The 16056-nt window shown below is 43.1% G+C and overlaps 1 protein-coding gene across 1 annotated transcript; it reads left to right on the top strand.

Annotated features, from left to right (window-relative positions):
- Positions 1-12966: 12966 nt before the first annotated feature.
- Positions 12967-16002, top strand: LOC120661162. The gene is made up of 8 exons (XM_039939891.1): positions 12967-13173; positions 13270-13382; positions 13460-13535; positions 13669-13697; positions 13880-13973; positions 14173-14262; positions 14425-14611; positions 15351-16002. Exons 1-8 carry the CDS (start codon positions 13009-13011, stop codon positions 15737-15739), a joined length of 1143 nt encoding a protein of 380 aa, XP_039795825.1. The 5' UTR covers positions 12967-13008; the 3' UTR covers positions 15740-16002.
- Positions 16003-16056: the final 54 nt, after the last annotated feature.

The following is a 16056-nucleotide window of genomic DNA, read 5'->3' as shown; positions in this document are numbered from 1 at the left end:
CTAAGGACCAGACTTCATTCCGAGTGAAGTTGTTCAATTCCTCTTGCATAGCCATCACCCAATCCAGATCATCTAATGCTTCTTCTACCTTAAGAGGTTCCAAGGAAGAAACAAACGAGTAATGTTCACAAAAAGTAGCCAAACGAGATCGAGTGGTTACCCCTTTACTTATACTTCCAAGCATATTATCCACGGGATGATCCTTTTGAATTATGTGATGAACTCTTGGATGTGGAATGGAGGATTGATGTTGGATTGGTTCAGCTTCTCTATCATCTTGAGACTGATCTTGATGTTGAGTTGATGCCTTGGCTTGAGTAGCCCGGATACTCCTGTCTGGAGTCCGGATACTTCGGTCAAGATGTCCGGAGTCTTCGGCTTCATATCCGGAGTTTCCGGGTTTTGCAGCGGATGTAGAGGTAGATGGCCCTTGAAACATCAACACATCATCATCGTCATTGTCCACTTGTTCTTGAGGCTTTATTTCACCAATCGCCAACTTCTTGATAGCTTGACTTGATGATTCTTCCATTCCTACAACATTATCAACTTGCTCCCCTTGAGAGCCATTAGATTCATCAAATGTCACATCACACGCTATTTCAACACAACCAGAGGTTTTGTTGAAAACACGATAGCCATAAGCATTTGAAGCATAACCAAGAAGAAAACCTTCATCAACTTTAGGTGCAAACTTAGAGTTCTTGGGCCTCTTGTTAAGAATGAAGCACTTACTTCCAAAAACTCTAAAGTAAGACACATTAGGCTTTTTACCAAGTAGAAGCTCGTATGCCGTCTTGTTCAAGATCTTGTGGAGATATAGGCGGTTGATTGCATGACATGCCGTGTTGATTGCTTCCGCCCAAAATTGATCCGAGATCTTATACTCATCAAGCATTGTTCTTGCGGCCTCGATGAGAGTTCTATTTTTCCTCTCAACAATTCCATTTTGTTGAGGAGTGTATGGAACCGAGAACTCATGACCAATGCCCTCTTTGTCTAGAAATTCTTCTACATTAGTGTTCTTGAATTCAGTGCCGTTGTCACTTCTCACTTTCTTGATCTTAGTCTCAAATTCATTTTGAGCTCTTTTTGCGAATTTCTTGAAAGTCTCTTGTACTACACTTTTGTCATGCAAAAAGAACACCCAAGTGAAACGAGAATAATCATCAACAATGACAAGACCATATTTGTTACCACCAATGCTAATGTACGCCACCGGGCCAAAGAGATCCATATGTAGAAGTTCAAATGGCTTGACGGTGGTGACGATGCTCTTTGATGGATGTGGAACACCAACTTGCTTCCTGGCTTGGCATGCACTACATACACGATCTTTCTCAAAAGAAACATTTGTTAGTTCTAGGATGTGATCCCCTTTAGAAGCTTGTTGAGATTTCTCATCCCAACATGAGCTAGTCGGCGATGCCATAACCAACCCAAGCTAGACTTTGCTATCAAGCAAGCATCAAGTTGAGCCCACTCTTGAGAAAAATCCACAAGATAGAGTTTTCCCTTGAGCACCCCCTTGAAAGCAACGGAGTCATCACTTCTTCTAATGACGGTTACACCATCGTTAGTGAACAAACAATTGAAGCCCGAATCACAAAGTTGTGAGATGGACAACAAATTGTAACCAAGTGATTCAACTAAAAGAACTTTTGAGAGAGTGAACTTTGAGTTTAGATTAATGTTACCGGTACCAAGCACTCTTCCCTTTTGATTTCCCGCAAAAGTAATGAAATGATCTCCACTTGATGCGGTTATTGTTTCAAACATACTCCTATCTCCGGTCATATGATTTGTGCATCCACTATCAATCACCCAAGTTGATCCACCGGAGGAGTATCCCTACAAAACAAAGTTACTCTTTTCTTTTAGGTACCCAACAATACTTGGGTCCTTTAATGTTAGTCACAAGAACTTTGGGCACCCATACATGGTTTTTTACTTTTGTGTTCCATGTACGGTGTCCTACAAATTTGGCAACCACTTTACCACGGTGGTTCCTTGTCAATACATAATCGGCATAAAAGGATACATGAGATGATTCTTGTGCCTTGATCTTAGTTGGGTTAGAGGCCTTGAACTTATCTTCTTTGAATGAGGATGCAACAATCTTAGCACCCTCATCACATGTTGTACCTCTCTTGATGAAGTTGACATGACCACTTTCTTGAATCACATCATTTATCTTGTGAATGGGAGTGGTCGTGTTCACTAGACCTCCTTGAGCACCCAAGGCGGTCTTGTTCTTGTTCTTGGTAAATGGAATGGCATGTGGGGTACCTTGCCCATTCCTACCAAGTCCCTTACCCACTTCAAACCCAAACTTGCTCATGTATCTTGACCCAAATCCCTTGGTGTGTTTCTCAAACTCACCTACCCTTGTAAAGGGAATTTTCTTTGGGACTTGAGTATGTGATGGAGCCTCTTCTTGCAACAAATGAGTGAGTCTAGAGATTTCTTTCTTCATTGCATTAATCTCAACATGGTTAGTAGCACTAGTTTGAATATCAATATTAAAGCACCGTGCACATCCATTACTTGTAGAAGGACTAGATGAATTAGATGTCTCTTTAGTCTTAGAAGTACTTTCCCAAAGAGTATTAAATTGAACTTCAAGTGCCGTGTGATTAGCTTGTAAGCTTGTCATGCTCTCTTGAAGTTTCTCATTATCCTTCCTTAGGAAAGTGTTAGTGTCATTGACAAAAGAAAATTTTCTAGTCAAATCATCCACTTTTTCTTTTTCACTAGAGAGTGACTCTTTCAACTCAAGAAGAGTGCCATCCTTGACTTTGATTGATTTCACAAGCATCTTGTTTTCCTCCCTTTCATAGACGAGGTCCTTTTCAAGAGCCTTGAATTTTTCTCTCTCAAGTCTAAGCAATTCTTCTTGTGTTTCAAGAGTCTCATCCGCTTCATCTAGTTTCATAACTAATTTCATCATTTTAGTTGCGGCCCCTTTACCATATTTCTTGACTAGTTTAGCAACTTCTACTTCATTATCCAATTCATCGTCCGATGAGTTTGGAGATGTTACCTTGGAGTTTTTAGCCATGAGGCACATGATAGGAGCTTCATCCTCATCATCGGTGAGATCTTCAAACAAGCTTGAAGGATGTGGAGATGATGCCTTGAAAGCCATGGTTGCAACATCTTCTTTCTTGGACTCACTTTCTTGTTGTGAATCCCATTCTTGACCAAGATGAGCTTCTCCGGCTTGCTTCTTATATCTTGATCTATCTCTCTTGGATGTGCTTTCTTTGGTGTCTTTGTTCTTCTTCTTCTCTTCCGGGCAATCGGCAATGAAATGCCCAACTTTGTTACACCCAAAACACGGCCTATTAGATCTTCTTCTTGGCTCATACTTCTTGTTCCTTCCAAAGTTTCTAAAGTTGCCTCTCTTCAATACTCTTGTGAAGTTCTTGATGAAGAAAGTCATTTGCTCATCATTAAGCTCTTCATCATCATCACTACTAGTGCCATCATTTTTTGAGGATTGGTTTGCCTTTTCTTTGCCTTTTGACTTAGCTTGAAGTGCCAACCCACTATTCTTGGCCGCTTGTTCTTGAAGCTCGGCTAGATCTTGGTTGATTTTGACTCTCTTCAATTGATCATGGTGAGCTTCAATTCTTCCAAGGACATTCTCGGCGGTGAAGTGTTTGAATCCTCTTTCGGCTCTAATCAAACTAGGTAGAGTAACATCCCTAGCCATATACACGGTCAAGAGCTTGTCCACAATCTCATGATCACCCCACTTGTCACCACCAAGAGATTTGATTTGGTTTGTGATCTTCTTCATACGGTTATACATTTCTTTCACACCTTCATCCTTCTTCATGGAGAACAAGCTCAATTCATCTTCTAAAGTTTTGATTCTTGATTCTCGTACTTTTCTTGACCCTTGATGGTTCACTAGGAGAGTGTCCCAAGTATCTTTGGCGGTTGGTGCATCCTCTGTCTTGTCAAACTCTTCGGGACTCACGGATGTGTGTAGGATGTTCAACGCTTGGAAATTCCTTTGTAGCACATATGCTTGAACCGGGGTTGGAGTTTCATCTTCATCCGGAATTTCACACCCAACTTTCACAACTTTCCAAAGATCCTTTTGAATTGCATTCATGTAACCGAACATCTTAGTCTTCCATTGATTATATCCGGTACCATCAAAGAAAGGTGGCTTGCCCATATGAATTGATGCATTGTGCTCACTAGGTAGAGGAAAAGTGTAATCATGAGCAACTCTTCGATAATCACCTTTGCCTTTTGACTTTGATGAGCTGCCCTTGTTTGAAGAGCGTGAGGCTCTTCTCTTGGAATCGGTGTCGGAGTCATCACTAGAGTCAATGATAACTCGAGAGCTAGTCTTTTTCTTCCTTTGCTCCTTCTTCTTTTACCTCCATGTCTTCCACTCCTCATAAGACATCTCGTCATCGGATGTCTCTTCTTCACTTTCTACTCCACCATTCTTATTCTTTCCCTTCTTGTTGTTGTTGGATGGCTCTACATTCTTGTCTTTGTCTCTTTTATCACTAGGATCACATTTTTCACCTTCATTAACCGGATTCTCTTGATTCTTTTCATCATCCGACATCTTGACCTCTCCGGACGGTTAAGCCCTTTGAATGGAGAGCCAAGCTCTGATACCAATTGAAAGGATCTTAAGATGCCTAGAGGGGGGTGAATAGGCAATCTGCAATTTAAAATACTTAACAAAAATGTCAGACGCAGACTATCCCGGATACTCCGGGTTTGGTTGTCCGGAGTATCCGGAGCTATATCCGGAGTCTCCGGGTTTGAACAACCTGAAACGAAACTGCAAGAAACTCTGTAAGAAAAGTAGATCGAGCTAGAGAATGAGTACCAGGGGTTCCTTAAGGATGATATCCAACAAACAAAGTTCACTAGAAACTCGTGAGTGAGTAGATCGAGCTCAAACCCTAGAAATGAAGTCTCACAAGCAAATACTAATGAAATCAAGTAAACTAACACGAAGGAGACAAGGATTTGTTTCCCGAAGTTCACACCCGAAGGTGCTACGTCTCCGTTGAGGAAGGATTCGAGAGAGGGTGCTCAAGAACCCCTATGCTCCTCTTCCAAGGGCGAGATCACCTCTCAAGCCCAAGGTTACTTACTATGGATTCCTCGGCGAGGAATGGAGATTACAAATTTCTTGTGCAGCTCACAATCTTGGTTGAGCAATCACAAGCACGCCTAGCCGTCTAGGAGCACAAGGCTCCAAGAGTAACAAACTTGAATCCGCGGGCTTGACCAAAACCAAGTGCTCAAGAGATGGAAATGAGGCTCACTAGCACTAATCCTTGCTCTTGCTTGCTTCTCACTCAAATCCCTCAAGGGAATCACTCAAGAATGGAGAAAGGAGAGTGAGAGAGCTCTTTTTGGCTTAGGTTTGAGTTCAGCTCGTCAAAGTGGCAAGAGTGGAGGCTGAAAGGGTATGGAGGGGGTATATATACTCTTCAGCCTCAAAAGAGCCGTTGGGCGAAGGGGTACCCGGAGACTCCGGGTATATGCCCGGAGACTCCGGGCAACCCTAAGTTTTCAGACTTTGAACAGAGCCCGGACACTCCGGGCAACGGGGTCCGAAGTATCCGGCCCTATACCCGGAGTATCCGGGTATGGCAGTGGAAAAACTCCGGTTTTTGCTCCTTTGAGTTGTTTTGTGGCTCACAAGTGTTTGTCTAGGTTCTCTTGAGCATTAGTTTCAAATCAAAGCCCTTGAATCAAGTCCCTCTTGATAGTACGGCGTTCCTATACTCAAAATTCAAATATAAAATCTAATTCCATGAGTATCCTTTGAACTCCGCTTTTTCATTTCCTTTTTGAGGGGTCGTACATCGTCACTTGATTCACCTATACAAACTCACCACCTGCACACACGCTCAATTACACAATTAAATGCACATATGTTTTGTCATTAACACCAAAACCCACTTAGGGGCCTAGATCACTTTCAATGTCATATTCTCAATCTGATTGTGAAAGAGGCCCTAACTACTCTTAAGCCTTTGATAGAAACTTTTAAAACTGTAATCTTATTCTTAAATTCATCTTATCAGAGAATTGCTATATATAAAAGTTCCTGCACTGCAACTGGTGTTAGGCCTAGAAAGTTTCAACTAGACATGGAGGTTAGGTGGAACTCTACCTACCTAATGCTTAACATTTGTTCCCTCACAAGTCACAAGTCCCCTTTTACTACTTTCATCCAAGCTCAGTATCCAAGGGCTAAAGGTGAGCCCTTGCTGGTAACTGATGAGCATTGGACTGTGGCACAAAAAATTCTATCATTTCTTGAGTTGTTTTATAATGCAACAGTTATATTGTCTGGTGTCTATTATCCTACAGCTCCACTGATGATTCATTATCTTATTAAGATTGCTCTACACCTAAGAAATTATGATAATGATGTACACATCAGATCTGTAGTGCAACATATGATAGACAAATATAACAAGTACTGGAGGGATATACCTTTGCTTTACTCTTTTGCATTCATTCTGGATCCTAGGGATAAAATGAAAGGTTTTACTAGGGTGCTTAGAAGGTTAGGTAGTCTCACCAGTTTTGATTATTCTGCATATTTGGTTGGCACTCGAGGTAGGCTTACTGATGTGTACAATAAGTATGATGAGAAATTTGGTGTTGTTAGGTTGAGGAGGACTAACCCTCCTGTTGTGGCAGAACCACCCAAATTAATCCGATTTAAGTGCGATAACCATCACCGAAACGGCAACCAGGGTTAACATGCACTTAAAACGGAGTAATCTGGCAGTGTTGTCGGGTAAAATCCCGATTAAACCACTTGAAACAGGATCGACAAAGCAGTCCAGAGAATACAACATTCCACAAATTTTACAGTACAGAGTATGAAACTGATTGTTATTATTACAAACCGAGTTTGAATTTATAAAAGTACAGCAGAGTTCAAGTTTGACGAAAAACGAACGATAGTCTAGCGTCAAAACCAGACGTCATGATGAAGCCTGTACATGACGTCAACCGTAACCTCCGATGTAACACCTGAAAAACAAAGCCACAAGCAAAGCTGAGTATACTAATACTCAGCAAGACTTACCCGACTAAGGGTATACTTAGCCCATTATCTAGACATGTAAGGCTTTTGGCTTGAAGGGTTTGTTTTGCCAAAAAGCATCTAAAAATAAGTCCTTACTTTCATTATTTTAGCTCAAGTTTAATGTAGCAAGTATTAACTAGGTTTGCAAGAATATCTAGAATAAGCATGGTATATCAAATTAATCCTTCAAAAATAGCATCATCATTCCATCCTCATTTCAATTTCTTACTACGATGTGACAAAGAGATCAAGGCTCTCATATCCGCGAGTCACGGCGAATCGATCCGATTTTAAACCTTGCAAGGTGTACCTAACACACACGACCTGTGTAAGCCCTGACGGACTATACAAGTCAATCGTTTCCTATATGCACACCGAATAGCTGAACTACCCTGCAACTCAGGACTGCTAGCCCCACCATTACTTACAAAGGGTCAGCCATGAGTTTACCCACTAGCACCACTGGGAAGACAGTATCAAGTTCATACTACCAGTGTGCATATGGTACTGAGCTTACCGGATTCGACTACCTCCTACTTCCGGCATGTGGTTAGTACTGTTCAATCCTCGATCAACACTGCCACAACAGATCGGTCCTCAACCGACACAGGCGGAGACGTACTTTCCATCCAATTCATATCCTTAGCCAAACTCATCTCCGCCCGGTCTCCATTTTCTTTCCACATTGATTCATCCTCAATAACTTTTCCATAATCCAAAAGGTCCTAACTCTCGCGAGTGACAGAAAATCACTCGACTTCTATCGAGTCCTATTTAGCATGGCGGTACTAACAACCTACACATACTAGTAGATCAACTGAGGGAACCTAGGAATCATTCAATTAAGGTTCTAGTCAACTCCTGTAAACTTAAATGCATAGATATATAATAAGAACATAAATTGGTATAGCATTTAAAATATTGGAATCGATGCACCGGGGCTTGCCTGGGATTAACACTAGGTCAGTGTTAGTTAGAGAATATTCGCTCGGCGAGCATCTTCCTTCAGTCGTGCACATCTGGATCCATCTGTCCATCTTCTAGACATGTCCACCATTCACCGCCTTCTGGCTCGGCTCCAACATCATGTCCTTCACGTGGTGCATCTATCGTACCTAAATGAAATGCAACAATGCATATGTATGAATGCATGGAAGTGCAAAATACAAAGCATTCATAAGGCACAACACACTAACATAAGCACCTAAAGCTATTTAGTTCAATCATCACTTAAGCATCTCACAGGGATGAGTACATCGAGCTAACTTGTATAAGTTTTTAAAATTTTCCAAGTACTAGAACTATTTATCTTGATTTTGTGCTACCAACATGGATTAAAATCAAAACCATAGCTAAACAGTTGTAAGGATTTTAAAATTTTATCCTACCATTCTTGTAGCAATTCAAGTGCACTAGAAAAGTTTCATCCAGAGAAACTAAGTATAGCATCAAGAACTAAAATAGGTAATTTAAACCAAGATTAAAACAAGAGCTAGTGAAACATATAGTTACAGTGGGTTTCTGGTCATGAAAATTTTATGTGAGACTCAACTCAGTGCTGTAAGGCTATCATCCAAAAATCATCCTTAGTGCATGTGTGGAACTCCTAGAAACATTATATGCTAATTATTCTAATCTTTATCCTAGACATAAATCAAGATTTAATTAAGCCTTTAGCTAAACATGAGGAATGACCATGAAATTTTTACACTAACACTGGAATCACAGGAACACACTACCATGAAAATCTCATAGCATGACATGGCTTCAAACATCAGTTATTAAAAAGATATAAACAATTGGCCTTTATGCACTATTAAACATAAATCTATTTTTGCAGCAAAAAATTCTAACTAAAACATGTAATATTATGATTCTATATTGTATAGATTTTGATAAGGATTCCAAAAAGTATTTATTTGCTACTTTAGAATTTTTCTACGAATTTCTATTGATTTTACAAATTTACTGCAAACATTTGAAAATAAATCTAAATATTGCATATGGGTCCCTGGATTCGCAGAAAACCCCCTAGAAGATTTGGGGCTTTGCAATCCAGCCCCTGGCCGGACTAAAACAGGGGACGGCGCGCAGGGAGGGCGGCGCCGGTGGGTTTCCGGCGAGGGAGCTCGCCGGCGGCGAGGGCTAGGGTGGGGAGGGGCTAGAGGAGATCGCGCTCTACCTCAGGGTACTCTCGGTGCGGGCTGGGACGGCCGGAGGCGGCGACTCCACAAGCTCTGGCGGCCGGTGACGGGCCTGTGCCGCGGCGGCGCCACTCCGGTGAGGGGGAAGCGGCGGGGCTTGGCCGATGAGGACCAGGGCGACGAGGGGGAGCTGCTGGTGGGTCGGTTTAGGCCGAGGAGGACCGGGGGTGGGGGCTCCGCCGTGCCGCAGGGGTGGCGGCAGCGCTATGCCATGGCGGCGGCTCGCCGGTGAGGCAGGGAGGGGATGGACGGGCTCGGGAGCTTCTCTGGGGCGAGAGGGTTCCGTTCCCAGGGTCAATTGGAGCCGGGGGAGAGCGGAGGTAGGAGCTCGATGGCGCAGGGACGGCCGGCGGCCATGGCGGGCGGCGGGCGGCCGTTCTGGGGCAGAGAAGCTCGGCTTGGGGCCCTTCTGGGCGTGAGGAGGGGATGAGGGAGGACGAGTGAGCTTCTGGGCTCGAAGCAAGGGGGCCTGGGGTTTGAGGGGCGACGGCGCGGGATGGAGCGGCGCTCGGCCGGCGATGGCGCGCGAGCAGAGCTCGATTCGGGGAGGGGCGAGAGTGAAGAGGAGAAAAGCGATTTGGCATCGACCGACGGCTTAAGCAGCGACGGTGGTTGAATGGCGCGGCGACGCGTGGCCACGCTGACGAAAAGATCGGCGCCGGCGGCCTCTGCTCGACGGGCAAGAACAAGGGAAAGGGAGAGGGTAGAGAGAGTAGAGAGAGAATTTTGACCGTGTTTGACTCCGATTTTTCTCAAAATTTTCAATGGAAATGCAAAAAACTTTGAATACAAAAGTTTTTCAAGATTGGATTCCCTACAACTTTTGTTTCAAGCAAAACTTCATTTGAGGTTTGGTTTGAAAGTTAAATTTGAATTCTTGGTGATTGTGCAAACTTGCCATATTCAAGTTTAAATTTAAATTTTTCTCCACTTTTTGTATGGAAACTTGAAAATATTTGAACATGAAAGTTGTTACACATTTAAAACTCTACAAATTTGTTTTTAGGCAAAAGTTCATTTGAACAATGTTTTGGGAATTATTTTATAAGAATATTTGTTTGAAATTTGAAAAGAATATAGTTTAAACCTTTAAAACCCTTGATTCAAATGACTCGTCATTTCATGTACAAAATTTTATTTTCTCACTTTGATTTCATCTAGATTTTGATTTATCATGACGTTAGTGATATGCCAATGCAATTTCATATGCAAACTTGCATCATTTTAGAAATTATTTAAGTTTTCTCTCCTGTTTTCAAATGCACACAGTACACATAGACATTCATGCATACACATGCATTAATTCAAGGTTTCCTATTTAATGATGCATGATTTGGTGCTAATTACCCTGAATTGGCTATTTAAAAACCTGGGCCGTCACACCTGTCCTCTCTGGTAAGTCCAAATCTGCTTGGAATGAAATATATGATGATGGTGGTGGTGGTGGTTTGGGTTGTGGTATCTTGCCTGGTCTTAACATGTCTAGAGATACATCTGCAACATCTCTGCTGAATGTGTTAAGGTCATCAGCTTCTAATGCTTCTAAACTTGTGTCTTATTTGGACTGTGACACAGTCAACCATCTAACTGATGATTTTAACATCTTAGACTGGTGGCATCAGCACAAACTTACATATCCAATACTCTCAATCATGACTAAACATATCTTAACTGTTCTTGTGTCTATCATATCTTTAGAATCCACTTTTAGTATGACTGGCAGGATCATCGAGGAGCGGCGAAGGAATCTGAAGTCTGAAATGGTGGAGATGCTCACCTGCAAAAGGATTGGGAGGCTGCAGAGTCAAGGCTACAACAGATGGTGGAAGACAAGGAGCTTGAACAAGCCTTTGAAGAACTTTATCTTGATTCATGAATATTTATGTAATGGGACTGTAATATTTAGGACTTTAAACTCTAGAACTTGGTACTCAACTGTGATGTAATGTAATGAACTTATTGGAACTTGGCTGTACTCTTTTTCTCTCTCTAGGGTTTCTCACAAGGGTGAGTTTTACCTAGAGAGATTTTTAATGAGGCAGCCATTGCACAACCTCCTAATAATCTTTTGCTATGTCTTGTGTGTTGGTCTGTTCATCTGGTTTTCATCTATGCATTTGTTACTTGTATCTGTTCATCTGTAGTTTGAAACTTTGAATTTTGTAGTTCTAAAGTGTATGAAATTATGAGTTGAAAGAGACCCGTTTGGCACTATAGTGCTCGTGCCGGCATTGGCACTGCCGTGCTCCATGGCACGGCACGGCCCGGCTAAGTGCTAGCCGTGTCGTGCTCGTGCCTGGACATCGGCACGCCGGCACTACTGGATAGCGGCACGATAGACCAGTCGTGCCGTGCCAGGTATGGGCCGTGCCGGCCCGTTTGGCCAACTATAGTCACACTACAACCCCTAGCTAGATGGTTGGTTGAGCTGCTTGCCCATCTGCTGCATGGGGCTCCAGAGATCAATCCCATGGCCTATCACTAATCCATCATTCACAGCGTTCAGATGGAAATCGCCACCGTGTGCAGGGAAAGAAAGCGATCGACGTCCTCTGCAGATGCAGTTCGACCCTATCCACACCGCCACCCCCACCCCACCATGGCTCCCCTCCACGTATCCGATCGATCTCTGCCTGCGTCCCTTCCATGCGTTCTACTGCAGCAGCGCGAGCAAATCCTTTTCTTATGGACGCACTAATCAAAGAGTTTTGGAAGCTTCGTTCCCGTACTTCAACAGAAGGAAAAAAAAAAGGATTGCGATGGCCGGCACGACCTGGCTTGTCGTCGTTGTCACCGGACAGTTTCTACAGAAGACTGAAAACCCCCCGGTTTGCGATACAAGGAAAGGTCGTCCGTTCAGAAGATCAGAACAATGCTCATGACAAACACAGGCCTGGAAAGTTGGAGTATTTCGTCAAAGATGCCATCACGCGCTGCTGCGGATGGCTATCCGCGTATTCTTCGGACTACGGTCCAAGCACATTTCAGAAAAAGATGTCGCCTCCGAATTCTCTATGCGGTAAGGAATGGAGATGTTTCTCTTGGCTTTTCCCCTTGATACTGTGGTGCGTGTGCGTCCCCTCTCCATTTGGGTGGCACCGTGTGCACATCTAGGAGATCGACTTGGCAGTCCAAGATCTGCTCGGCGCGATTCCAGTTTCCAAGAGATCTGTTCTGCAGGAAACACGAAGGAAGGCTTTCGGCTTTCTGCTTGCGTACATCGCTGCTGAAAAAAGCACTAGTGCCAGGCCTGACCTGAGTGCAGAGCTGCTACTCCAAGTAAGTTGGTAACTCGCTTTAAATAAAAAAAAGTTGGTAACTTGCTAAGACAGGAAATGGCATGTTACAAATATCTGCAGAATACAAGGTCACTAGGCTGCTTATGTAATATTTAAAATGCAATAATTTTGTTTTTTTAGCAAATCCGCCAAACTTTATTGAACAAATTATTCTTTTTTTTTTTTGAAGCGGTGAACAAATTATTCTTAGAAGACAGAAGAACTATACAAATCCCTCAAGTCAGAAATGGGTTCATCTTTTTTTGGGCTTTTTTAGGATTAGGAAACTGGATCGGATTCACGGCCCATCTGGCCCAGAACACTTCAGCGCCGCGCCTCCCCCGCCCAGGCCCAAATCGGTCAAGAAGAGACAGGAACAACACCGGACGGACAGCCGCCGCCACCGCGTTCTCACACGCCGTCGGCCATGTCGCAGCGGCCGGAGGCGGGTTCTACGGCGGAGGGAGACGAGGAGCAGCGGCTGCGCGCGGCGCTGCGTCACCTGCAGGCGGAGGCCGGGGTGCTCGAGCGCCTGGTGTACAAGCACCGGAACCAGCACCGCGGCGCCGCCTACTTCCAGTACCTCCTCAAGGTGAGCGCCGCATCTCCACATCCCCCCGGATAACCCCCATCTCGGCTGCCGAGTCGCTCGCGAATGACACGAGTCCACGTATGTCTGTGCGCGCAGGTGAGGAGGGACCTGAAGCTGCTGCTCGGCGCCGGCCTGGCGGAGGTCCTCAACGCCGTGTTCCCCGTCCTCGCATGCCGCAAGCCGGCCAACACGATCCTCGTCCCGACCAAGTCAGTCCGCTATTGCATTTGCGCTGCTTACAAATTCATCGGGATGTTACTTAGCCTTTTTGTGGATTCTGATGTAGGCAGACTAAGAAGAAACCTGGTGCAAACCACAGCCATCATGAGAGGCTTTTGGGTGTTGCCCGCTTGTTATCCCAGGTGTGTTCTGTGTTTGCTGAGCATTGATGCTCCTGTGATCTTGACTTATCTGTATCCTGGAAGTGAGATTTCATACTCTGCCCGACCTCTCATCATATCAAATCTCAGTCAAAAACTTCTCTATCCTGTGCAGATGGCTGAACCTGTTATGAAGGCAGCAATGTATCCTTTGTCTTCTGTTCTCATGTCCCTTTTAGTTCCTTATGAACACTAATAGAAGTAGTTGGCCACCTGTACTAGGCTTACCGGTAATGAGTCATGCCTTTGCCATTGGAAGCAGATATAAATTCCTACCGTACCTCTATGTTTTAAAGATATCCAGAATTCCTTGACCTACACTACAGCCAGATAACATTTTTACTTGCTAGATCATTCTTCATCGATCTTTCTACAGCAGTGCTTTCTTTACTTGCACGAATAAGGGTCCTGATCCAACAGGTGAGGGTTACAATCTACAGGGATGACTAAGATTGTATCAAGAAAATACAGCAATAAATTTCTGACGTGCACCATCCTAATAAGTTAAGAAATTCAGCTTGAAATCACATGCTGGCTGCCTGGCTGATATTGTTATTCTTTCTCTTTTCCCTACAGAGTTTTTGCTATAGACTCTGACCCTCTGGTACTTGTTTCGCAGATGTTACTCGATGTTGTGTCATTATATAATAAGGTTACAGATCTTACTGATAGGAAGCAGGCTGTTAGGATAAGCATAGGTGGAGTGCAGGTGCGTTTGCTTCCAGACTAGCAATGGTGTAATTTTGTAGATCGTGGAGAAACTGTACTGTCTAAGACTGTGCTTTCACTTTTCACACAAACTGTTCTTTCTAGAAGATACAATGATTTCACTGAATAACTCTGCCTCATTTTCTTTCGATTATTCCCACAGGCTTTCAGAGAGTACTACCCCTCTATGAATGATGCATGTACAATTCTGGAGTGTGTATGGGTAAAAGATAATTTTGTTTTGCACGAAAAGATGAAAGAAAGCTGTCAAGAAACACAAGTAGAAGATAAGAGGTCCTGTGGCCCTGAATCTTCAATCCAGTATGAGACGCTTGCACTCGTTAGTGAAGGTTGAAATGCTTTATCTTCTATTCTTAATGATAAATATATGAAGATGCTGAATTCTTAGTTGCAATTTTCTGAATTAGTTGACATTCTCGTGAATCCAGACATTGTTTGATGCTTGCTTGCTGGGCATCGAGTTTGAATGGACATCAAGCACCATAGTAACATCATGACATTGTGAAGAACATAGCTTGAATCATCAAATGTAGAGAATTGGATTATTTAATGATAAAGTTATTGTGCTTATTGTTCCCGTGCTAGTTACCAAAGCACTTTAGACTATGGCTTTTTGGGTTATCCATCACATTAGAACTTGTTGGTAAAAAGTTACCATGAACGCCTTGGCATGATTTATGGTCATATGGCCAATAGCATGGCTGACATGTGTTACAATATTAACATCAGATATCCTAGCTGAATGATAGCTAACAAGGTGCTGGTTTTCACAATCAGGTTTTGCATATTAACAGCTATGGTGCAATGCTTGATTAGTTCTTCAGATAATTGTAAAACACCTTTGAGGTTACCACTAGTTTGAGAGTCAATTATTATTTAGGGAACCAAACAAAGTACTTCCTCCAGTCATTTGAACATAGTGTTTTGGACAGCTCAAAGTAAAAGTACCAAATTCTTTGTTAGGTACTCATTTGAATGGGGTTGGTTCTGTTTTTACCGTTTTATGGTGTCTAACTTCAAAAGCATTCTTGTGAACTCCATTAACCTATTTGTGGCCTTTTTTTTCAGAGACACCAAACCTTGAAGAAACGAACAGGCCAGCCAAACAGGCAGACGCTGCTATGGCTGAGCAACCAGATAACATGAACCATTGCAGTGGTGCTGGAGGTTCTGAGAGTGGGAGGCAACTGGAAAATGAAAGCGGTGCTTGTTCAGTTCCTGACATCCTTAGTACTCGTATGCATTCAGTTCCACACCTGAACCTCAAGCATGAGACTAGGAAGAGAGTAGCATTCGTTGCTGTTGGAAATCCAAAGGTTTCTAGTGCAGCCTCAGAAACAAAATCATCAGAAGTAAACAAGAAGCAAAGACTGGATATGATTTCACATGCCTCTGTGGAATCTGGACTCTACAGCAAATTGCTGGATTCTGACAACGCAGAAAAGTTCATACTTTAATATCTTTGGAAATTCCCTCTTCTTCGTCAGGGGGAGAGCAACAGCTAAGAAAGTGCCATTTGCCGCTTCAAGATACAGCTAACAATTTGTCATTATTATCTTTGAGCTTATGAAGCAGGCCCTTTCTATTGTTTCTTAACCAAATTTCATGGTGAGCTGCAAGATTGTTTTTGTAGGGTTTGTGTGTATTAGGGAGATATCCATGTTTATGTCAATGTTCAGTAGCACAGCTTCATATAATTGAAAGTTTTGCTCGCACTACAGATTTCTTGCATACATATTTATATTCGTTATGTGATTATATGATTTACTTGTGA

The sequence above is a fragment of the Panicum virgatum genome, chromosome 2N, assembly GCF_016808335.1.
Source record: "Panicum virgatum strain AP13 chromosome 2N, P.virgatum_v5, whole genome shotgun sequence".
Taxonomy (NCBI): domain Eukaryota; kingdom Viridiplantae; phylum Streptophyta; class Magnoliopsida; order Poales; family Poaceae; genus Panicum; species Panicum virgatum.
The sequence above is the reverse complement of the archived record's forward strand: the minus strand, read 5'-3'. Positions and strand labels throughout refer to the sequence as shown.